The 24360-nt window shown below is 52.9% G+C and overlaps 8 protein-coding genes and 1 non-coding gene across 9 annotated transcripts; 4 read left to right on the top strand and 5 right to left on the bottom strand.

Annotated features, from left to right (window-relative positions):
- Positions 1–325: 325 nt before the first annotated feature.
- Positions 326–1822, top strand: N0V89_003572 (uncharacterized protein; the record flags this gene model as incomplete). The annotated part of the gene is made up of 3 exons (XM_056212372.1): positions 326–398; positions 493–1396; positions 1447–1822. The coding sequence occupies 3 exons, from the start codon at positions 326–328 to the stop codon at positions 1820–1822; spliced, it is 1353 nt and encodes a 450-aa protein (XP_056072680.1).
- Positions 1823–2286: 464 nt separating this feature from the next.
- N0V89_003571 (uncharacterized protein) lies at positions 2287–3856 on the bottom strand (the record flags this gene model as incomplete). Its single annotated transcript, XM_056212371.1, has 4 exons — positions 2287–2816; positions 2876–2911; positions 3096–3534; positions 3587–3856. The coding sequence occupies 4 exons, from the start codon at positions 3854–3856 to the stop codon at positions 2287–2289; spliced, it is 1275 nt and encodes a 424-aa protein (XP_056072679.1).
- Positions 3857–5582: 1726 nt separating this feature from the next.
- N0V89_003570 (uncharacterized protein) lies at positions 5583–6689 on the bottom strand (the record flags this gene model as incomplete). Its single annotated transcript, XM_056212370.1, has 2 exons — positions 5583–6230; positions 6300–6689. The coding sequence occupies 2 exons, from the start codon at positions 6687–6689 to the stop codon at positions 5583–5585; spliced, it is 1038 nt and encodes a 345-aa protein (XP_056072678.1).
- A 623-nt stretch (positions 6690–7312) lies between these two features.
- HEX1_1 (woronin body major protein) lies at positions 7313–8044 on the bottom strand (the record flags this gene model as incomplete). The annotated part of the gene is made up of 1 exon (XM_056212369.1): positions 7313–8044. One exon carries the CDS (start codon positions 8042–8044, stop codon positions 7313–7315), a length of 732 nt encoding a protein of 243 aa, XP_056072677.1.
- A 1-nt stretch (position 8045) lies between these two features.
- N0V89_003568 (uncharacterized protein) lies at positions 8046–12281 on the bottom strand (the record flags this gene model as incomplete). Its single annotated transcript, XM_056212368.1, has 4 exons — positions 8046–8418; positions 8609–8978; positions 10159–11224; positions 12153–12281. The coding sequence occupies 4 exons, from the start codon at positions 12279–12281 to the stop codon at positions 8046–8048; spliced, it is 1938 nt and encodes a 645-aa protein (XP_056072676.1).
- Positions 12282–14813: 2532 nt separating this feature from the next.
- Positions 14814–16478, top strand: N0V89_003567 (uncharacterized protein; the record flags this gene model as incomplete). Its single annotated transcript, XM_056212367.1, has 4 exons — positions 14814–14827; positions 14883–15109; positions 15223–15449; positions 15534–16478. The coding sequence occupies 4 exons, from the start codon at positions 14814–14816 to the stop codon at positions 16476–16478; spliced, it is 1413 nt and encodes a 470-aa protein (XP_056072675.1).
- A 2839-nt stretch (positions 16479–19317) lies between these two features.
- On the top strand, positions 19318–21021 carry N0V89_003566 (uncharacterized protein; the record flags this gene model as incomplete). Its single annotated transcript, XM_056212366.1, has 1 exon — positions 19318–21021. The coding sequence occupies one exon, from the start codon at positions 19318–19320 to the stop codon at positions 21019–21021; it is 1704 nt and encodes a 567-aa protein (XP_056072674.1).
- A 561-nt stretch (positions 21022–21582) lies between these two features.
- Positions 21583–23414, top strand: GDA1 (Guanosine-diphosphatase; the record flags this gene model as incomplete). The annotated part of the gene is made up of 3 exons (XM_056212365.1): positions 21583–21889; positions 21941–23303; positions 23357–23414. 3 exons carry the CDS (start codon positions 21583–21585, stop codon positions 23412–23414), a joined length of 1728 nt encoding a protein of 575 aa, XP_056072673.1.
- A 512-nt stretch (positions 23415–23926) lies between these two features.
- N0V89_003564 lies at positions 23927–24015 on the bottom strand. Its single transcript has one exon. It is a non-coding gene; the product is annotated as a tRNA-Thr (tRNA).
- Between the last annotated feature and the right edge of the window lie 345 nt (positions 24016–24360).

Raw genomic sequence — 24360 nt, 5'->3', positions numbered from 1 at the left:
TGGGACGATTGACACCCCGTGATTATCGCCTGGCTTCTGGTAGAACGACTCAGATCACTGGAAATCCCTATGCTGCTGCAAGTGATTCCTATGAAAGCGCCCGCGTCGTCCGATTGAGACAGTGTGTTCACAAGGCTTAAAGATACACAGGTTCCATTGAATTCACAGCTTGAAGCCATACCTGAGACCACAATGGGCTTGCCAATGCCTTGAGGTTAATTCGTTTAAGGCTAGTCAGTACCACCGAAACGTCAGTGTGCAGCCGAGCTTCGTCCAGCCTCGCCGCACGATCCCTACCTCCACATCCCCACGATCCATTGTCAAGATGGCCGACTTCGTAAAGGGGCTCTTTGGCGGTCAGCAGAAGGTCGCCCAGCCGCACTCGGGCGGCGACGATGGTACGCTTGCCCCTGTCCTTCCCCTCGCACACTGTGACCCGCAGACCTGGATTCTGGCACACCTCCACAAACATTTAGCTAACATCGCGTGCAGACTTCGCCGACTATGCAGGCGCACCAGACCCCTCGCCTGCCCTGTCCTCCTTCGCTACCACGGGCGCTGCATCTGCAGCACCCACCTCAACCGTCGGCCAGGTCCCGTATACGGCGTGGTACCGCGTGTGGGAGCGCACTTCTATCGACGACTTCAAGCTAGAGCTCTACGTCCTGCCCTTCATCCTTGTCGTCGTCGCCGTACATCTCTGGGGTACGCGCCGCAACCGGAACAAGGCGAACCACTGGATCAAGTCGCATGCGCCAGTCTTGCAGCAGGAGTTCGCACAGGTTGGATATGTGCGCCCTCAAGCTGGCGTTGACGATGTGAGCGCCACGGGACTCGCACAAGCGACTGAGAAGGCTAAGCAGGATGCCATCAACCCGGCGAATTTCCTCCGCGAGAAGAAGCCCGATGAGTTCGCGTCGTACGCTACTGGGCGCGCGAACGTGGCCTTTGTCGACTTCAAGTTGACCCTGGTGAAGCGATTTAATCCTCTGATGCGCTTTGGCGAGCTCATCATCTCTCTGTTCTTCGAGAGCATGCCCGTCCTGGTCGAGCGTATGGAAGCAACCGCGTACGTCTTTGACGGCCAGGAAGCAAAGATCGCTCCAGCCATCGCGAGAGGTGCCGGAGAGAAAGTCTCCAACAGCACTTTCGATGGCTTCGTATTCGCTGTGGTGCACAAGGACCTCATGAAACGTCTCCGCGAGGACCGTTACGACCTCTCCCTGACCGCCAGCAAAGATCACGCGAAGCTCCCCCTTTGGGTCACTGTTATGAGCGAGAGCGCTGAGGTTACCGACACTGTTCTTACTCCCGAGCTCATCAAGGCTATCAATGACGCTGGAGACGACTTCGAGGCTCTGGTCATTACCGACCAGCCCATGGACCAGCCCAGGAAGTATGAAACCCTACTTTCCTCTATGCATCCAATGCTAATAACATCCCCAGACTTGACGACACCGTCCCGCGCAAACGTATCAACCTCTCCATGAAGCTCAAATCCGCCGGCACCCCCTACGATTCTACCCTCCCGCTCTTCACCTACTTCCTGCGCCTCCCTGACTTCCTCGTCTCGAAAGCGCACTTCCGCCCCGAAGCCCTGCGCCGTATCAAAGCCACGCGCGAGGAGCAGATCTCCAAGATCCGTAAGCTCGATGACGATGAGAAGGCTGAGGAGCGCAAGCTGGCGTCCGACAAGCTGAAGAAGGAGCAGCGCGATGCGAAGCTCGGCCGCATGACGGCGGACGAGCAGAGGAAGTATCTGGATAAGGAGAGGGAGAGGGATGCGAAGAAGAGGACGAAGAAGCAGACTGTCAAGGGGTAGGAGATTAGAAGACTGCACAGAGGCGAAGGGCTGTGAGGGATTCAGTTAATTTTGGTGTTGGTGCTGGGTTGGATTGGGTGAGGGCTGTTATGTCGATGCATTTAAAAGGATGGTCATCAGGGAATTGTATAGTGAGGACTGGAGTGGCCATCATGTTGGCCATGGTTGTTGTATTACTTGTCTAGCTGATACCAAAGCACCGCCGAGGCTTTGAATAAAAGACGTATCGATCTCGAGTGCAAATTGGAGTCGTTGCGGTAGCGAGTATGCAATGTGACAGAAGGGTGTATGTATGAGAGCGAAGGGTATGAGCAATACAATTCCTAGTCTTGCGCAGTTGTTGCCATGTCCTCCCAATACCTATACATCGTGTGCTTCCGTTGTGCTGTTCGTGTATTGGACGTTCCGAGAATCGACTCTACACTTATTAACCATTGACGAGATCCGTCGGCATTCCGGCCAGCTTAAGGTGTTGCTTCAATCGTTCGCTCCACGATCGGCTTCCCAACACCTTCGCACTCCACCTCCTCCACTCTACCATGGTCAAGCCCTTGCCTTACTCCGTGCCAATCTAATTGCTCATCTATTGTCTCTAGTGAGGCAAGCATCCATCGTTTTGGATGCCCTATAACCCACATGCCGGCCAAAGAATCGGAATCGTTGTTACGGATACCGTCCCAACACTGCAGATCAAGATAGCATTTGTATGGCCACTCCTTATCGTACTCCTCAATGTCCATCGGCAGGTCCAACAAATCCTCTTGGGCTAGCTCTTCCACACGGGCCTGCTGGTAGCGCCGCTTCCTCCCTAGGAGGATCCCATTCAGCGGCCCACTGGAGCCTCGATAGTCCCATGCGAATGCAATCTCCTTTGTTTGGATTCGCTTTACGGTGTGTGCTTCGTCGTAGTCTCCCCCATAGCTCCTCGTGTCACCCAGAAAACTTGGTAAGCACAGGCGATCCCACTGTGTACGAGCGAAGCGATGCTCGTCATCTGACTTGTAATCCTGGCGTTTCGGACAGGCTTGCGAACAATATGCGTCTGCAACGTACTTGCACCACCCCATTTGTTTGCATTCAGGTTCCCATCTGCAATTCAGATCTGTACCATCGCATTTGCCACCGCAATCATCCTCACACACCCCGGGCTTGCAGTTGTCTGGATGCCAGCAATGCCAATCATGAGCACCGTTGCATTTGAATTTGTGACAACACTCATCGCCGTCATATTTGTGGTGAGGTAGGATTAAGGACGGATTTTCTCGGTACTGACGTAACTTGTCCCTGTCATCCTCGCACATGAATCTTAGACACTGCAGACTTATGATTTCACCGACATCGTCGTGCATCTCCTTCAAATGATGCCATAAGCTGCGTATCACATCTTCCGGTGGAGCGCTCTCGATCTCGGGACAAGTAAATAGCAGCGTTACCTTGTCGAACGGTCGCTCCACAAGCCTCCGCAACGGGTTGAATGGGTGTCGAAGTCTCACATCGATATCTAGTCGATGTTGAAATCCGAGCGGGTGATCCTTTCGAGAGTGCAGATACTTCACAACAATCGAGAGCGTAACAGACCGCAGTGCTCCCCAGCCGGGTTGCATGGGAATGTCTCGGCGGATAGTGATGGGCTTTCCATAGTATATCTCAAACTCCTTTTGAAAGCCGTTCAAGTACGTCTTCCAGTGTCGGCCGGCTGCGTCTAATAGTTCCTGTATCATGGTGTCAGAGACATCTCTCGCGATGCAGTGAAGGGCAACATACTATATTTGCTAGTTTGCACGAGAGGATGAGTCCTTGGCAGCAGTCATCTTGAGGGACTCCATTCGCATGCCACTTCCGAGCCAGTGGAGGGAGGTGCTCGTACAAGTGGTCGTAAATGACACAGCGAACATCGTAGTTCAGCTTTGCGAAGAAAGCGCTCTGCTTTTGGTTGTTGATGATGGCTTCATTCACAGTCTGCTTAGATACTTTCGCGCGCTTGATATTGTCGATTGCAACTGCGCTTGCTGACAATGCGCGACGCTTCGGCATCTTGAACGGCCTGGTCCTGGGTTGATGAGGTTGCTCGAGCGGTGGCGGAGTATAATGATGTACGAGGGAGCAGACAACGGCAAACAGCGGCAAACATACGCGGGAGAAGGCGAGTGACTGATGAGGTCATCGATCGTGTGCTGGGGAAGCGGCGTGGTGAAGACTAGGAAGGAGCGAGCAGAACGCTGACAGAAAGTTGCTAACTACGCACGGAATCCTTTCCTCACGGTCCCCTTCAAAAGTCTCTTGCTCTCAATACATTCATTTCGATCTTCTCAGGCAACACGTGCCCTCTCTGATCGCTCCCTGCGACGCGCACTGCTCTTTCCTCGCACTTTCTGTTCCAACGCTCAAGCCTGTGCTCTTCCCTGGGCCAACGTATTATCAGGCATCTCCAGAGGCGAGTATGGTCCAGTGACCAGCTCAACCGGTGTATCACAGGCCCACTTCAGCCTTGGAGTCTCAGAAGATACAGGCTCAGCGGCAGACGTTGGATCCAAAGCGTTCCTCAGCTCCACCATTTTCGCCACCAGGATCCCCAAAGTGACTAGAATCAGAGCTGCGACTCCAGCACCAACACCTATCCCTACTTTTGCACCCGTAGAAAGGGTATCTGCGGGGTTTTTTGGGCCATGTGGGATGCTTGACGTTGGTTCAGGGGTGGAAGTTGATGCAAGTTGCGTCGCCGTGGATATCATCGTCGATAACGAGGAAGATGTTCCAGAAGCAGGACTCAGTAAGGACGATGTCTCTATCAGGACAGGATCCCCGAAGCGTTTCGCAATCTTATACTTTCGGAGCCCGCTGTCCTGAGCACAGCATTCCCTGCTCGTGCCGCAGCACCAGAAGTCTGAAGATTCTGTGCCGTCACAAGGCGTAACAATTACATCGGTGTTGCGCTGCAAGGTCTGATAGCGTGTTTTGGTCAGTCACTAAGAAGATATACCTAGGTGTTTGTCAACGTACCTCGTCCGAACACAAGCTTTGGCAATTTCCATCCTCCCAATTACTCTTTATACAGGACTCTCGCCAGAAGAGTCCGCTCCCCTTTGATTGACAAATTCCATTTGGCAGGCAGATGTCATGGTCAGCACAGCAGATCTTGGAGAGTGGATCCATAGTATCGTTGCTACAAGGGTGATAGGTCGCATTTCCATCAGTTGACCACGGATTCGCAGTGCCGTCACGCCAATAGCATTGCGCTATGCATATCGGCAACAAAGTGAATATGAGAACGAATAGCATAGCGGAAGGTCCTGGAATGAAGGTGATATTGCGAAGGGAAGCAAAAGCTCAGATTATGGAATCTCAAGGTGGGTCCTGATTGCTAGGATAATCTTCGACGACAAGCGAAGTCATGTTCTGTACTCAGACTTGTGTATATGTGATGGCCCTCGCAATGTTCCACGCTGAGGTACCCGCAAGCCACCCGCAACACGCGCAGCCATTGACAAGCTTCAAACGGTCTGCATGCTCCTTCTTTAGGTTTGAAACTTTGGGGCAACAATGGATGGGAACCACGAATGTGGCTGAAGTGATTAGGTGCATCTTCTGTATGATAGAAGTCAATACAAATAGCTTAACGTGGTGATGCGAAATATACAACCTTTCCAAGCTCTGCGTCACTCCCTAGAGCTCATACTAACCCCCTCCGTCCCCCTACTTTCCTTCCATCCATCCGCACTCCTCCTCAATAATGCTCGTCGCAGGATCCACTCCTTAGCACTCACACCTCCCTCTTCCCCATTCCCCTCCCCTCAACCAACGCCCTCAACACAACATCATCCCCCGGCCTACAAAAATACACAAGACTATACCTCTCGCACTTGCCCTGCTCCCCAGGCGGCGGCACAACGCGATGGATGTTACTCCTCAGTCTACCCCCAGAAAATTTCACCAGCGCATCTCCGAGATTGACGATGCAGTGACCTGGTAGGGGGCGTACATACGTCCACCCGTCCTGGCAGAGGTTCTTTTCCACTGCAGAGCAGGGCTCGGAGGATGAAGGCGGCGTGGGTGTGATGGAGGGCGGGAGGCGGACTTGCAGGCCTCCGAGGCGGTTGAATAGGATGGTGACGGAGCCGAAGTCTGTGTGTTCGCCGAGAGCAACGGATGCGGAGGAGTGCGGTTGTGGTGGGGCTTTTACGAAGCGGATTTGGTCGCCTGAGGTGGTGGAAAGGGAGTGTAGAGATTCCAGGCCGCCCGAGTTGCGGGTTTCGGGTTTGAGCGGGAGGTGAGAAGAAAGAAGGGAAGTTATGAGCATGCAGAGGGAGTGGGAGGAGCGGATGTAGGATTCGAAGAGCGGGCGGTGCTGGTTGAGGGTGTCTGGGCAGGGGAGTTGTTCGCTTAGGTTGAGGATGTCGTCTTTGGAGATCTACTTGAATCATATGAGCTTCGTGACTACTTCAAACTGTGGTCAAGTTTAGAGTTGGGACCAACGTACGTTGTAGAACTCGTTCTTGTCCCTCGTACCCTTCCCATCCACAATACCCTTCCCGTATCCTTTATACCCAAAGTAACTACCCTGGTCCGCAAAGTCATATTTTGTCTTCTCCTCAACCGGAAGCTCGAAGAAACCTTTCATGATCTCGAATAATTGCTCAACATTTTGCAGCAATGCCTCCCCACTACCATCGTCTGTATTCAGATCGAGGTAGAAGAAGCCTAGCTCGCAGCACGCACGCCAACAACGTTCTTGCTCGTCCACATCGTTCTGTAAGAGTTTCGCAAGGGAGATGCGTAGAAGTGGAGCGGTAGGCACGTTGTCTGGGAAGCTTGGGAGATCAACGAAAGCATCGGCGATAGGAGAAGATGTGTGCTCTGAGTGCGGCATTGTGAGAGATACGGCGATGAGGCAAAAACGAGTGCTAGAGTTCGATTGAGCTATATTGTGACGCCGTACAATCAAATAGTCCCCACTATCGCTTCATACAACAGACAGGACAAAAGATGCATACGCCCGTAGATTGACCGACAAGAAGCCGAGGATGTGGAGATACAATGGAGAAGGCGGGGTAGCTCAGGAACCGGCAACGGGAGTGAAGGCACTAACGAAGGAGCTAAAGATGGCCGAAGCATCATAAGACGAACAACACAGAACGGCACGAAGATTCAAGTTATAAGCAAAGACTCCATTAACTATCCACAGTTGTACTTCACTTTGCAAACCACGTGAACCGTAGATCCCTGCGCCAGTTGCTATGCAAAAAGGCAGCACCCGCCGCGAGTCGACGAGCGCAAAACGCCAGCAGACCCGCGGCAAGGTGGCAGTGAGCCCAGTCAGGCGATTAAAGCGAAGAGAATATATGAACACAATTTGATATGACAAGGCCGACTAGGTTCAAGCTCCGAAACGTTTCGTTACACAAACAGTATGCTCAAATGCGACCTGAGTATGTTAGAGCCGACCTTCAAATGGAGGCAAGGTTGTGCTTACCATTGACAAAGTGAAGTCATCTACAACCGCGAACCGTGGACGACCTTGTAGTCGACAGCCATCTCCATACCATCATCGTTGATGACCAAGATGCGGACGCTGCCGCGGCCGTTGTCGAAGGACTCGGTCAGGCGCTGGAGAAGGTTGCTCTGGTCAAGGATGGGGAGACCCTGCTTGACGTCACCAGTCTCGGTCATGGCGACGACACGGCCATCCTCACGGATGTCAAGAACACGGTACTGCTTGAAGACAGGACCAAGCATGTTCTGAACAACGACGGACGGGGCCGGGTTGGAGATGAAGCTGGACTCCTCATGGAGCTGCTTGGTGAACAGGTCAACACCAAGGTAGCGGTGCTGGCCGGTCTGGGAGGAGGTGGTGATGCGGATGACCTGGCAAGGGCGGCCCTGGAGGATCAGGAGATCGCCAATGCGGATGTGGTGGCAGGGGATGGTGATAGTGTTGGGAGGAGCCATCTTGCGGGTGGTGACGGTCTTGTGGCTAGAGACGGTGGAAGGACCGGCGGAAGGACGGTAGGTAGGTGCGGGAGCGGAGGTAGTGGTGTACTTCTCCTTGACTACGATGTCCTCGCGAATGTCCTTGTGCTGGGAAGCCTTGGACGAGTGGTCGTGGGAGTGGTGGTGGCGGGAACCGTGGATAGGGTGGGCGATGTGATCAGCGACCTTGTGGGCAGCTTCCTTGATACCGTGACGGAAAGAGTGGTAGTGGCCGTCGTCGTCGTAATATCCCATATCACGCTTGTGCTTCTTGGGGGGCGTCAACCGTGGAACGAGTAGTCTCTACTCGAACCTCCTCGCGGTGAGGGTAGCGGCTGTCGACTGCGTCAACCTGGCGACGAGATGGGTAGGTGTCGTGCTTGGCGTCGAAGGACTCCTTGCTGTAGCGGGATGCCTGCTCGTAGTTGGGCTCGGTGCTGAGGTTGTGGCGGTCGTGTGTGTAACCACCGACGATGGGACGGGTACGCTCGCGGAATTGACGTTCGGAGACGTCAACCTGAGTGGTAGCGTAGTCTGCTTGGGCACCTTGGACTGCGTTGAAGTCGCGGTCGTAGGTCCTTGGTTGGGATTCGATGTGGCTCCCGACGATAGGACGTTGGGATGGATAGCTGTAGTGAGGAAGGAGAAGGTCAGCTTGAGCAGGGAAGAGAAAAGAGCGGAAAAGTGGGGCAATGCGTGTCGCTCGGACAACAATAAAACAGATTGGGTTAGGCAGGAGCTCGCTTGGGCCAGTGCTTCAGGGGGCGGTGGGCGGCTGCTAGCTGGCAGGCTGCGAGGTAAACAAGAAAAATCACTTACCGGTCTCGAGAGTCGCGGTGCTCGTGGATGTCAACCTCTACGCGTTCGGTGCGGCGGGATTGCTCAGGCTGCCTGTAGCGATGCTCCTCGTGGATGTGGACTTCCTCGCGGTGCTGCTGGGGCTGCTGGGGGCGGCGCTGGCGGTCTTCAAATACTCGAACTTCCTCTGTGTAGGTGTCGCGGTGCTTAGCAGGTCGCTCAGCAGGCTGATTGACGTGGACTGAGAAGGATTCCTGATGTTCAGAGTGACCTTCCCGTCCTGCCTGTGGTAGCTCTGCCTTTGCTTCTACCTGGACCTTTGTCGATTCCTTTACAGCGTCCTTGCTGACGTTCTTGTAGCTGGACGGGAAGACACTGAACGGGATCGGAACTGTCGTTGTCAGTGGGTTGTTGTCTGGCGCGGCGGGCGGGCTGTCTCACCTCTGGCTTCAAAATCCAGGTTGGCGGAGTCGACGCGTCACTTCTAATCCCCTCAATTGAAAGGACAAGAAGCGACTGAGTGCTCCTGTGTAGAGGCAACGAAGAAGCTGCGAGAGCCTTAAGAAGCCAGCGTGAAGGCGCGAATAGGGCAAGATCGTGCAATTGGTGGGGTGAGTGGAGGAGGATGAATGCGTTTGCAGGACGAGGAGAACAACTGTCCGTCAGATTGCCGGGGGCCGATGGGTTGCGCCGTTTCATAGGGTGCATAAAAGGCGAGGTTGGGCTGATAAACAACGCCATGCCTCTTTCAGACAGCTATTACACGCTAGCGCCGTCGCGACTCCCCTTTTCATCCGCCGCGCACAACAAACTCCCCTCTTGTTCCGTCTCGCTCGAGCCGCGGCGGCTTGTGAAGCTCCACCGTCCTCCAGCACACCTCGGCGATCGCGTTGGCGAGGCGATGGCCCTGAGTCGCGCGAGCAATCGCCAGCAGACCGCCAGGAGGGCTCCACTCGCGTCGCCGGGAGCTCCCTCTGGCGCCAATGCAGCTTGTGAATCTCACCCACCTCCGGACGGGCCACTCACTTCGTGGTGCTTCGCAATTGGAGCTTCATCATGCAGCCGCCGATAGTGCATCACAGCCAGGTGGGTTGGGTAGAGCCATTTCTCAGCTGAGGACGCCCCGCCTATCCGCCTACCACACAGCTTCCCGCCTCCTCAATTGCTATTATTGGTCGGCCCGAACGTCGCTGCTCGGCCGGGCGCTGCACCCATGGCTAGACGCGTACCTGGGTTCCAACCTTTCCGGGGTCACGTGCATTACCAACCTCCAGCTCCCATGTGCACTCGAACAGCGAGTGCCCCCCAGGCTTAGTTGCAGCAAGACACCCATGCTGCTACCTCAATTCTTCTGTTGCTATGCTCAAATGCAGCTGTCGTGACAGATTCTCATCTGCGATTCAGGCCGATTTCCGGAGCATGTCATTTAATGTGCTTGTGTCATCTCAGAAGTTAAAGATGGTCTTTGCAAATTATTGACATTAAGTACAGTATAGAGTCCTGCAGCCAGAACAAAAGTCGCTACAGCCTGAGAGTGGTGATCCATCACCACGCAAGGACTTTTTTGATACCGCGCGCGGAAGGGCCAGCCTCCCACTGACTCAGACTTCGAAACTCGACTTCCATGATCCTCGGGGCGATGTAGCTTATGTTGCAGTCTCGCACTTTGTTGATATCTTGTATCGTCTCTGTTTGTTGCTCTGGACTCACTCCCAGTAAGCCATCCACTGCTGTCTCCTCCAGCCTCAGGATCTCCCAGGCAACCCTTCCTGCTACGACGCCATCCCAGATTCCTTCTCGACGCGGAAAGTCTAGCATGAGTGCAATCGCCCGCCGACGTAGAGCAGACGATTGCGACTTGGACACAACAAGCCACAGGGCAGATAACAGGCCAGAGTTGGATGAGAACACTGGACGCGAGTATGCTGGAATGTCCTTCTTTGTTTCATATGCCGGATCGGTATTGTCCGGATAGTAATCGTCTGGTCGAGCCCCAGCAGGCACACTAACATCCGGCGGCGCCCTGAGCAGCTCACATGCCAGATCCAACATGGTCCTCATGTCCTCTTCTTCTACACGCCATTCTATCTCCCGCGTGCGTTTTACTGGATCGAACCCTTTGAAGAGCCTTAGGTAGACCCGTATCTGTTCACGAAATAGCTTAATTCCAAGTACGGAGTCGCGATCCTCCTGGGCGGTGATGTTCGACAAGCGCGCTAGGAATTGGTCCAGGCAGATACTCAGAGCATCAAATACGCTTTGAAACTGCTCATATTCGCTTTGAATCCACTCTGATGCGTCAACTTCTGGTGGTGGTGGTTCGACGTCAAGGGATTGCATGAATCCCATTAACTCATGGTATAGGGCTTCGAAAGCATACCGTGCCTGGGCAAATGTCACAAAGTTCGTCGGGGGGCTACTAAAATTCCGTTTCGGTCTTTTCGTCCAGGTCTCCAGCATTTCCTTGCTCATGACACCTCTTGCCTGTACATCCATGGTCACGAAGATAGCTCGCAACGTCTTCAACGAAACCGGATGAACCTCGAGGTCATCATTTTGGCGGTCAATGTCCTGGTCCAGTTGATGCAAGATTTTCAGGCCACTGTGCAAATGTTCCAAAGCGGTCGCTTGATGGCCCTGGAAGCAACATAAACAATAGAATATAATGCATGCGGTCATGATATCCATCATGTCTGATATGGTTCTTTGAGAGGACGATTTGGTTAACTCTTGGATGGCACGATTCGATTGCTCAATAGCGAACGTTATCTGTTTATCCGAAAGATCATCAGGAACCACAGGCATCCGCCCACTGATGAATTTGCGATGCAAAGCTGCAATCGCGATGACAGCATGTCGAATTGCCGGGATAGTGTGCGATGCTTGGAGCACTTCGAATTGCCAAAAGGCAGAGTCAAAGAATCCCGAGAGCTACAATTCTAAGCACCCAACCAGATGGTGGTATTTTGCAAACTTACCTCGTATGCGGTTTGATATTTGAAGAAATGGAAGGCTTCCTGTTCCTCGGTCGAATTCATGTCTAATGCAAGGGTTGGATTGAGTAGAAATTGTGGAGGTTGGTATACGACTGGAAGTGACGGGTTCGTGAGCGTTGTCTGGTAGCCATCGCACTTCCGACCGGTCGAAGTGCACCGTTGACAACTCGGCTTCGCTTCATCACATTTGATCCTTCGTATCCTGCAAACGCATCAGCCTTCTTGATTCGTACAATTGCAGCGCTGAGGTTGAGTTAAGGTTCGGAGACGCGGGATGACGCATCAGGATCAGCCAGGTACGATGCACATTCCGGGGAAGTGGGACGTGCCAATGTCTTCCTCCACGCCGCTGCGCTCATATCTGTGATCCATTGTTCTGATGAGGCACAAGCGTCAAGCATGCTTGCTCTCGCCAGCGGATGCTAACTGAAAGCAACCGTGACAGGTAGCCAGAACGAATGAGGCTCCGAGACCATTCTTGCGGACGGCACCATCAATCGAAAAAGATAGGAAAGTATTTGAACTCACCTACAAGTTATGCATCCAGTTTTTGTTTTAGGTCGCCATACTTTCTTACGAAGATGGTTCTTCCCCTTGATCTTCTCCGACTTCTCGACATTCTGCTCGATTTCGACCGGCTCGTCTGCACTTGCTTTATCTCTGGCCGCTGCTACTGACGAGCGAGTACTTCTGGTCATTTCGTATTACGCCCTTCGTCCTGTGCGATTCCTATACAAACGAGCGGACCACTGGGAAAACAATGACTTTAATCTACGCCCCGAGTTACTGCCCCGATCCAGTGTAGACTGGTCCCAGACATAGGCGGGCAGTGGCGATGTAAGCATCCCTCCATTGGTCGGGTCGTTCAATGGCTTGGCACAAAGGACGCGCGCTTTCCTATGAGGGGTTAAGATCGGCTCCTTCGGATGCCTGCTCGACCCTGGTCTTCAACGGCATCGCAGCAGCGCACGTTGCGTAAGGCTGCCGGCAGCACAACAAACCTAACCTAACGACAACGTTGACATGAATAGGTACTACTTGCGATCAACAGCCTCAATGGGAGGCGTAGTAGCGGTCGACACAGCCTCCAGAGCTCCGTTGTTGCACCACACTTGCCAATGAGCTTCACCTTCTGTGGCCAGCATGCAAGCTTACCATGTCCACTTGTCTCGGCACCGTCTCTATATAGCAGACAACCTAACGCGCCTGCCGCTGCCAATCTCAACTTCATCAACCATGACCCAAATCTGGCTATGAGCGCGAGCCGTGAATGGGACGCCAAGCCGCTTCACCGATGTTGAAAATGCGATATTCGCGATTTCGCGCGATCAATAGCGGAGCACGGTGCCGGTGCGACTTCACACATCACTACATCCTACGTAACATCGCGCTGGGTTTCGGGTAGGGCTGAATGTAGGATTTCATGCCAGTCGAGGATCAATAGCATCTTGCGTTGCAGCAGCCTCGTCTTGGACAGCCAATGGATTGGGTATTGTCACACGGGAGCAGTGTTCTTTCCCGCGGAGACTCCCTTAGGCTCGGGATCTAGGTAGCTTCTTAATATAGCTCCCTACGCTATTCTCTCGTGAGGTCCAACCTGTCGTTGCGCTCCTGACTCCGTGCGGGAGTGCACTCGCCAGCGTTGCCTTATTTGGGTATGTCATTGTCAGGCTAGGCTCGATGTATCCCACCTGCATTGTATCGAGAAGACCAAATCTTCAGTGCGGACCTCCATTATTAGGCATCAGGCCTTTTTCTGGAAGGAGATAGTCTAGGCTCTGCTATCTGCGCAAGTTGGCCGGATAACTAGATGTGGTACTCAGGATGACCAGTGCATGACACAGAGGTTGCTGTGGATCAGGAGTAACGCTCAACACATCTTGTCTGCTTTTGTCGCCGACACCTGTCTGTGCCATTTATCCTCGATAGTAGACCTGGAAAACTATGAAGCAGCGAGAACCCAAAAAAGAAGAAAGCGTTGGTATGCATATCGTGCATTTCAACACTAGCATGCCTGTCATAGCTCAGCACTATTTATCTCTCAAAAAAGCAACTGGCATCGTTGTACATCGCCTCCATCAAAAGTTTCCCGGGTGACGTGCTCGTCAGGGTGAGCAGTCGTTACACAGTACCAACAAAACATTCGGCAAGCGATCCGAATGCGATCCGCCTGACTGCATCATGCAGTACACCTCCGAAGAAGACTCTCAGACTCCACACTTGCATACAATTGTTCCACTACACCTTGTTATCGGCCCATCGTCCGTCTGAAAGATGAAGATATGATGCGTATTTGCAGCCGTACCTGGCTATTGGAGTTCCACTTGTCACTCCTTACATTCCGAATTACCTGCGACAAAAGCCACGTACACTCCGGCAACCGGTGTAGGGCTGGTATGCAGCGAGGCGGCGCATATGTCGCGGAAAGAGACATTGACACGCGAATGACATCTGTCAATTGTCGGCGGCTCGCAGCAAGTATCTGGCACAAACCTCAAACTTCAACCATCGACAAGAAACCCGCATCTCCTCCGGCGACTACCAGTGGTCAACAGCTCCTCGAGTATCGGCGACAGGGATCGCGGCAATATATACGGGTACCCCAATGTTCCATTCCAGTCCCGCTTCCGGATATATGGGTGGGTCTTGATCAGTCATGCTTCGCCCTTTACGGGAATGCAAGGCAGTGACATCCGCTTTCCCTCTTGTTGAGCGGGTGACCCTGAATATGCCCGTGAAGAGTTTGCCGCTGGCTCCTGAGGCCCTTGCTGGCTGTAGAGGCGAAGTTCCGTCGGATATAAAGCAAGAGGATGGTATGTACGTCTGCTTGTTCTCCTAAATTGCAGCGCACACCCTTTTTGTTAAGGGAGGTCACTTGTAATTCGTTTGCTTCGTTGATACCTTCTGGGAGAGGTCACTGTGACAATCCAATTGTCTTTTCGAATTGCTGCGCAATCTTTCACTGTGTGGGAAAAGAGGCTTTGGCTCACTTGGCTGGTCATTGCATTGCACTGGAATGCTACATGAAGCCGTGCCGCACTACTACGACCGCACTCTGGCTTGAATAAGCAGCACTCGCTCGACCTCAACCTTTTCTGTGACCACCTTGGTAGCCGAAAAAGAGGAGACAGCATTGAGCAAGCATCATACATCCGACTGCTTGAATCATGCATTTCACTTTGTTTTCGATTGGAGCGTTGCTCCTCGCTGCTGTGCAAGCCCGATTCGTCATGTACTCGGACGAGTAAGTCTTGTGCAGACGCTCCTCTTCTAACTCCTCCAACTGACTACACCCCTAGGTGGCATCCTACGCGTCCCACTAAGGCCGCCGACCGCGGTGCTATCGACCATGTTGTCCTCGCCTTCGCCATGGCCAACAACACTGCCGCTTTCCAGCCAAAGGTCCCTATCTCCACATGGCGATCCGAATATCCCAACGCCAAGATCATGATCGCAGTCGGTGGATGGGGTGACACGATCGGATTCTCCCAGGCAGCGAAAGACGACGCGAGCATTCAAAAGTTCGGTACGGATATTGCGAGTCTGTTATCGACCACCGGAGCTGATGGTGTGGGTAAGGACACAGATTTTCAATATTGTTTCTAGCATTTGATGTGCGCTCTGCTAATAGAGAGACAGATATCGATTGGGAGTACCCTGGAGGCAACGGTGCGGATTACAAGGAGACTCCCAATTCAGCGAAGGTCTACGAGATTGCGGCATTCCCCAAAGTCCTCGCTGCTATTCGCAAGGCCATCGGCAGCGACAAGCTTCTGTCTATTGCCGTCCCCGGAAAGAAGGTTGATATGATCGCCTACACCGCAGACACTGGTCCTCTTATCTGGCCCTCCGTCGACTACATTAACGTGAGTTTACCGCTCTGAGCTGTGACTTCCCATTGCACTTCTCTATTCCTTCCTGCATTACTTGCAACTAACAATACCCATCAGCTCATGGCCTACGATCTCATGAACCGCCGCGACACCAAGACAGCGCACCACACCAGCGTCGAAGGCGCCCTCGACGTCGTCAAGAACTACCTTGCGATCGGCGCGCCCCCTTCAAAGATGAATCTCGGCTTCGCCTTCTACGCGAAATACTTCCAAACCGCATCTGCTGGCTCCTCAGGATCCGCTCTCGGTATACCCATCGTCCCCGCCGAAGACCCGATCACGGGAAAAGACACGCTCACATCCGGCGCCTGGACCTTCGAGCCCGCGCACATGAACCCCGTTGATAATGCCAGCTTGACCGTAAGCCAGGACGGCACGTGCGGCCCCGACAAGGGCACCAAGTGCGCCTCAGCTTGCTGTAGCCAGTACGGCAACTGCGGTATGACCTTGGAACACTGCAACGGCGCATGCCAGCACGCTTTCGGCATCGGCTGCACCGATCCCGACATCGCTGGGTCCTGGCAGTTAGCCGCGGCAGGCGGTATTGCGGATGAAGTAGCCGGCGGCGAATACTTCCTCGACAATGCTAACAGCCTCTTCTGGACGTGGGACACACCTGAGTTTATATCTCAGAAGTTCGACAAGATTATTAGGAAATACAAGATTGGCGGTGCGATGGCGTGGAGCTTGGGTGAGGATAGCGAGGATTGGAGCCATATTAAGACGATTAGTGATGAGTTGGAGAAGAGCGGGCCTTATAGTGGTGATGATGGTGATGCGGTACAGAGTGCTGCGGCGCCTGTGGAGGCGGAGGCCACGCCTGAACCTACGGCTTTGCAGGTGCAGGTGGCTCAGTCGACCAAAGCGGCACCTTCGATTGTCAATGTTGATGGGGGAGAGGATGCTGAGGATGGTGGTGACGATGATGACTGGGAATGGTATTACACTGATGAGAACGGCAACGAGATCCCCGATACAGATGATGGTGGCGATGAGCGGTGAGTGGAGATGAACCGTTATTCGACTTTTAGGCATCGAGCACATGGTGAGATATCGAGGCGCCTAGGATAGGGGCAAGCGGACGGGAAAAGCTATGTTATTGCATGATTAACGAATGTGAAGTCGGTTATGACATACCATGCACCCATGTGATCAGTCGCTTGCGGGGAGCTGTCACAGTGGCCGACATTAAAGAATGAACTTCATGGTGCCAGATTCTCAGCTCCCTATGTCGAGACGTTGTTTAATGGGCTGAAAGCTTAGTAGCTGATATTACAGCCTAGGGTAACTCGCCCTACAATGCGTGTTCGAAGTTGTAACCTAATATCGTACGACCATATCTCATGTTGGCGCAAGAGCTTTTAAAAATATTGTTGATTTAGAAGACCTTGCAAAGATACTACTACCAGTAACCCCAGCACATATATGCCCAGTGCAGACCTCCAACCAAACCTGAACATGAAGACCGCCATAATGAATGAATGCACACCGAGCACTAGAATTCCCAGTCCAGACGCCCCTGCACATCACCCTTCAAAGTAGCCCAAAGTACACAGAGAAGCACGCTACACACTACCGAAAGAATTACCATCCAGAACACGGAGAATCGCCGAGTAGAACCATCCGCTCGAGATCGGTGGGAGGAAACAGAAGAGTCGTCTAACATATCTTTTTCCTTCGAACCCTCCTTCACAAGGTCCATAGAAACAGGCTCTGGGGTCCGATCTGCTTCTGTAATAGTTTCCGGATGTACGTAGGCCGAAGGCGGATCAAGTGGAGGTGACACTCGTGGCACTGTATCGTAGGGCGAGGTAAGTCCAGAATCGAGATCCAGAGGTGCTACGTCTCGGCAATAATGAGATGGGCTTCGGCCCCGAACGACAAGCGGATATGATCGTCTGTGAGCTACCGTGATCCAAACAGGATTAGGATCGCTACTCTGACGAATATCGCAAAGAAGCTCCACAACCATAGCAAAGTGATGTTGCTGCGCAGTCGCCGACTTGAACTGGATACGTTCAAAAGTATTGGCTTGGGAACCAAAAAAATCTGTTTTTGGTTCTGATCCCAAAATGTCTTGTAATGGTAGAGATAGCCTGTTCCGAATGTGTTCCGTCGTTCCTGCTACTGGCCACAATGGCACAGGTGTGACTTGCAGGACTGGCCCATTCTCTCTTTGTGGAGTAAACTGTAACAACTCGATGGGTACCCCGACCACGCCGTCCACTTCCGCTCGAATCAACATCGAGATAGCTTTGATGCTCTTCCGCGTTGGAAGCTCTGCATCATCTTCATGATGATAGACATAGAGCTGTCCGCTGATGTCGGGCACTAAGACGTAAGAACAATCCACGGCCTGGTAATTCCGGCGGTAACATGTCCACTCTTGATCATTGGCCAAGAAAAATCCTTTCGCGAGCTCGGCTTGAATTCTGGGTTGGATTTCTGTGGAGTCTTCGGCCTCGAGCTTGAAAAATTGCTGAGTTTCGTGAAACGGAGGAGAAGTCAACTCCGCGAGATCAGCCGTCGCCATGATAGTACGGGATTTCTTGTTGGTTGCTGAGATCAGAGTGGTAACTACGTGTATCTCTCGTATACTTCGCGTTTTCGAGGTTGGGGGTGGTTGGGGGTGGTTGGGTCTCTCAGGCTGAAGAGGCATATGTAGGTGTTACAAGGATCTAAGCCCCGCTCTTGTGTAACCTTACAGCTGATATGCAAGGCTCGGTCGAGAAGCCTCGTACGACTTGCATTGGTTTGGTGAGCTCATAGTTGCCGTTCGATAATTTGAGAGTCAGCACAGAATGGACGTTTTGAAGGATGATCTTCAGTACTGCGGGAGGTGGGGTGGGGATATTTGTGATTGACTATGCAAAGTGCGCTTTTCTTGATTCGATGTCATCTTTGCACTTGTGCGACGGTGTGTAGCCAGACAAAGACCCATTCGTCTATTGTCGACATGGTGTTAAAGATGAAACATCGGGCGCAATTGGATACGAGATCTTGCTCCACTTGAGCTTTCAAGCTAAGAAGTCTTCGCGCACAAGAGATCATCAGATGCCGAAAAGGTTGAGAAATGTATACAAGACTAATCCTACAACACTTGAACAGATGAGAAAGGTTGGTTATACATGATGGAGGTCCGTATAATAAGATAAGCATCGGCTTTGGAGGACCGAATCAACAAAGACAGAAGTAGACTAGAAGAACAGGTGGAGATTTCCTAGATGATGCCGCACGCTGGACTGACCGAAAAGTGCTAGAGGTCGATGATATCCCAGAGGATATTGGGTGAAAGTGGGATAGTGCCGTGGATGATGTCAAGGACATTCCCGTCACTAAAGACCAAACATCGCGCCGGAAAAGAAAGCAAGCCTTTGTTAATGTCGAATTTTACAGGACGATGCCGCTGGTTGGGCAGGTCGCAACGTGGAGAGATTCGGAGGCAATATTGAAGACGCTAAGAACGATGGTACAGATGAGGCCAGGTATGACGACGATGACAACAGAAGAGAAGATAATAGGTGGTAGATAGGAAGTAAAACATTGAAAACGGTTCAAAATTTGCCGTAAAAGGTTACACGCAAGGTCACACGTGGTGGCGGGGTGCAGGTTGAGGTCAGCCAGGGAAGTGAGCTGTGAATTCCGTTGCGTCGCTTCCTTTCACCGCGCTCGCTCCTGCCTCGTGCTGAGGAGCAATTTCCAAATCCCCTGCGGGCCCCGTGCACTTGCGTTTGGCCTTCAGCTATATAGAGCTCGCAGACTTTGACTCTCTCACACCCAGGTTTATCACGCAAACCCCACGACACGAACATCGCGAATCGACTCGGCACACGCGATCAACATGGCCAAGCGCCGCGCGTCGACAAACACATCTCCACCGCACAACAAGCGTGCACGAACACTCAAGAAGGTGCAGCAAGCCGATAATGACGTCGACGCTTCACAAACCGGGAGTCCTTTCTTCAACAAGCTGAATGCGGACGTCCGAATGATTGTATACGAGTACCTGCACGGATGGCTTCCTCCACTGGCGTCCAAATCCGTTCAGCGCGACTGTCGCGGGCTTATATTATCGTGCAAGCAAGCGAACATGGAGCTATCTGAGGCGGCCGCCCGGCATTTGAAGCTCTGGATGAAGAACTTCTCGAAAGATCTCGAAGAAAAACACGAGCGTCCTGTCACATTGTACAAAGCCATTCCTTTGCACGATGGATGGCAAGCGCTCCGATCTATCGTCCTCAAGATTGACGTGCGCTTCTGTTACGACGAAGATGTTCAGTGCTACGGAGACTACGGCTACATCACTCGTAACTTTCACTGTACAAGTACTCGTTTCAATTGGCATTATGGCCTAGATATTGATGTGTCTGGCGGTGCTTCCGAGAGTAACGTCCTGAATAATGTTGTTCGGATTCTTCGAAAGCCGTTCGATAAAGTGACGATCTTGTTCGCTTGTCCAAGTCATAACGTTGTTGATATCGAAGGCAACGAGATTCAGGATCCCAACACCGAAGGCTCTGCCGATGATGACTCAGAGGACTACAACAGTGACGACTCAGAGACTACCGTGGTACGGGCGAAGCTTGGAAACATCCTTGCGAACCTCCAAACCATGCACCGACGTCTGGGAATGTCTATATGCTCCGACTGGGTGCGGTTTCTTGCCTTCGATGACCACCGGAAGGGTAGACAATATGCAGAAGACCCCAGTGTAGTTCAGCCTCACGACTGCCAGGGCCGATTCTTCGACGATCCCAGTGGATGCGAAAAGTGCCGCGAGGACTGTGCTCAGCATTGGAAATGTACGCACCCAGATGAGTGCGGCTGGTGGTGCGACGAGTACGTTGGCTCTTGCGAATGTTACGGCCAATGTGATGGCCTCGACTGTGCGTGCCCGTGGCCGCACGAAGTTATCGGTGAAGACAAGGCTCAACGGAGCTGCGAAAACAAGCTTGCAGACGACGCTTTTACCCTTGGACCAAAATCAGCCGCCTACAAATCTCGATCAGAATACAACTTTGCTTATGCACAATGGGAACGTATCACTGAAGACTGTGGTCCATTCGCGTGCTATGGACCAGGAAAACCCGACTTCGATGGATATGACTACGCCTTTGGAAAACCGACTGGTAAAGAACCTAAGCGCATCCAGACCAATGAGATAGTCTACGCATGGGATTTCCGCGCTTCTTCTGAGCCATTTGGCGGTAAATTGACAGGTGGGACATATCGCTACAGTCAGAAACATGTCAAGGAGTTAGCAAAGTACGACCATTTGCACGTACCAAAGACTACCGCAGAGTATGATGAACATTGGCCGAGCCGCTATCTCCTTGAGTCCGATGATCTCCAGGTCGGTATGATGGGCAGCAAACACCCGAAGCGTTGGGCCATGGCTTCAGAGGAGATGTGGTACCCGGATGGTATGCATCTTGGAGTCAACCATTTCCTAGAGGAGGACGATGGTGCTAGGAGGACAGAGACGGAGAGCCGGGGGGTGGGGATGCCCATCGTGGAACTGCGGCAGTCAAAGAAGAAGGTGTAAAGAGGAGTAACCGAGCGGGAGGAAGGATTCGAGGCATACTCGGCCGGTGAAGAGGCCAACAAGTAAAGGCATGTGATCTGCTGGGACTCATAAGATTCGTTGAGATGGAGGCCGAGTACGTCTGTGGGAAGTATCGGTCATTATGTAGGTGATCCCAGGCCTGGAAATACAATTGCGGAATGAGCACACTTCTTAGAGAAGTCATCTTCCAGAACCTTTATGTGAAGTGACATTCAATAATTCTCTTGACATAATGTGTTGTTCCACCTGGCCAATCATACTCGCGGCAGGGATGTCGCATCCATGAATTGCGCCAAGCCGTAGGCCTCCAAAGAACAGACGGCATGTGCAACGCAGGGGTACTTGTACAGATTTCGAGCAGCATTCCGCATCCATTTGGGGATATATCGTGATCCGAACCCTGGACTCTCCAATTTCCCCGTCGCGCCAACTTTCAATGCTCCGTTTGGCGGCGCGGCCCCACTAATTATTACAGAGTTCGCCCCAAAGCGATTGGAGACATCGCATGCGCGTACACTAAAAAGACGACCGCACCCCCATATGTCCAGCGGCGTTGACGTACGACGGTCCCGTCCTGGCATCTGGTCCTACTTCTCCTTCTCGGGCCCCCGCCGCCGTATCTCCGTGTCGCTCCCTCGCAGCGAACCTATTACCGCCAACGACGACCCCTTCGAGAAGCCTGACAGGCACTCGCGACACCGCTCCACCTCTATGAACGACTACAAGACGGCCGCGACCATGAACGGCGGGCAGCGGGCGCGGTACCTCAAGACAGGTGGCTTCATCGCCTTTATCATACTGGTACTATACTTCATTGCGCCGAGGGATGGCCTGGCGAGAGCGGGCGGTATGTGGCTTGTAACGGTGACAAGGGATGTACACTGATTTTCGGTGGCAGAATCGATCTCGAAAGGACAGGGCCAAACAGCTGCGCCCGGCGCAGGGCCGGTAACATGCACAAAGTCCTATTCCAAGGACAAGCCGCTCATCCAGTATGCCCTCATGATCGACGCAGGCAGCACTGGCTCTCGGATCCACGCCTACAAATTCAATAATTGCGGTCCTACGCCGGAACTCGAGCAGGAGTTCTTCAAGATGACTGAGAAGAAGGAGGGGGGTTCTGGACTCTCGTCATACGATGCCGACGCAGAGGGCGCCGCCGCAAGTTTAGATGTTTTGATGGACTACGCACTCGAAAGCGTACCTGAGAACTACCGCTCCTGCTCGCCCATCGCCGTCAAGGCCACTGCTGGTCTTCGCAAGCTCGGTGAGGAAAAGAGCAACAACACCTTGAAGGCTGTGCGTAAGCGTCTGGAGACCAAATACCCCTTCCCGGTCATTTCGGAGGAGAAGGGCGGTGTAGAGGTAATGCCCGGTGAGCAGGAAGGTGTCTACGCCTGGATCACCACCAACTACCTCCTCGGCAAGATTGGCGGCCCAGACAAGACACCCACAGCTGCCATTCTCGATCTTGGCGGCGGTTCCACCCAGATCGTCTTCGAGCCGACCTTCCCCAAGTCCGCGAGCGGCGGTCTCCCCGAAAAGCTCGCCGACGGCGACCACAAATACGAGCTCAGCTTCGGCGGTCGCGACTTCACCCTCTACCAACACTCCTACCTTGGCTACGGCCTCATGGAAGCCCGCAATAACCTCCACAGCGCCATCATCGACTCCGTCTACCAAGACACCAAAGAGAGCGGCGACCGCGAATGGCTCAAGAAGCCCATCATCAACCCATGCATCGCTCCAGGCATGAGTCGCAAAGTCGAGGTCACCCTGCCGAAAGACCACGCCCTCGGCGCCACCGTCACAGTCAACATGACCGGCCCCGCTACCGGCGCCCCGGCCCAGTGCCGCGGCTTTGCAGAGAAAACACTGGAAAAGGATGCGGAGTGCAAACTCGCGCCCTGTGCATTCCGCGGCGTGCACCAACCCTCCATCGAGAAGACCTTCGCCCGCGAAGACGTCTTCCTCTTCAGCTACTTCTACGACCGCACGAAGCCGCTCGGCATGCCGGACTCTTTCTCGCTTGCGGAACTTAGGGACCTGACGCACCGCGTGTGCCACGGCGAGCAGATGTGGGATGCATTCAAGAGCGTGGAGGGCGCGATGAAGGACCTGAGGGACCGCCCGGAGTGGTGTTTGGATCTGAACTTCCAGCTGGCGCTCTTGCACACTGGGTATGAGATGCCGATTGACAGGGAAGTCAAGATCGCAAAGAAGATTAAAGGAAATGAGTTGGGGTGGTGTTTGGGTGCTAGGTGAGTCTCCTCCCATGTCTATTGTTTCGAACGGAATTCTAACATACATGCAGTCTTCCTCTTCTCGAGAAGGAGTCGGGATGGCAGTGCAGGATCAAGCAGGTCCAGTAAGGTACCGTAACGTGCAGTGTTTAACCTTTGCTTCGGATTTTGAGTAGGAGTCTTTGGCGACTGCGAGAACCTAGCTTCAAGTCTGCATTGGTAGGCGTTGGGGCGTTTTGGGATGGGTTGGAAAGAAAGCGCGAAGCATCGATTTTATGTGATGTAGCGGATATCTATGTTGTGAGAGCTGGCATTGAGGCTTCGTTCATGTAGAAGGATGAAGGGCAGGCTGGGATATAGAAATAATAATCCATGATCTCATCGATGGTACTATCAAAGAACAATCCGAAGATGCCGCTAAACGGGTTAAGAAATAGTTCCGCCGTCCCTAGATATTCTCGGAAAACAGCCGCACACAAGCAGCAATTATCCCTTGACTTCTGCTCTTAACCAAGGAAAGGTCCCCACGAGCAGCCTGAGGAAAGAGAACGTTCAATTTGGAGCAGAGGAGCAATGCCAGCGTGCTAATAAACAGGATCGATCATGTATACCGCAAAAAGGCTACCATTCGCTCCAAAAAAGGAGCACGCCAGGAATCGAACCTGGGTCTGGACACCCGGTCCGTTTCCACAATCCCGGGAGACCCGCCCTGCCACTGGACCACGTGCCCTTCAACTGCTGTCTTAAGGTACAATTGATGGGTAATTGAAGGAATAGATGATATACCTACCAGTGAAGTGATCCTGGGAAGAGAAGAAAGAGGGTAAAGGCCACTTGAAACTCGGTTCTACAAAAGGCTGTCTCCAGTACAAAACCACGACGTGTTGTCAAAAAGGGGGCACGCCAGGAATCGAACCTGGGTCTCTTGCCTTACTCAAACGGTACGAAGCGCCCTGCCACTAGACCACGTGCCCTTGAGTTTTATCTTATGATACCATTGGTGGGGTTTTAGAGGAATATATGCTATATGAGTAAGGATTCGCGATATAAAAGAGAGAGAGCGCGAAAATGGAGA

Source organism: Didymosphaeria variabile, assembly GCF_027946475.1.
Source record: "Didymosphaeria variabile strain IMI 356815 chromosome Unknown scaffold_3, whole genome shotgun sequence".
NCBI lineage: Eukaryota > Fungi > Ascomycota > Dothideomycetes > Pleosporales > Didymosphaeriaceae > Didymosphaeria > Didymosphaeria variabile.
This window is presented reverse-complemented; position numbering and strand designations above follow the sequence as displayed.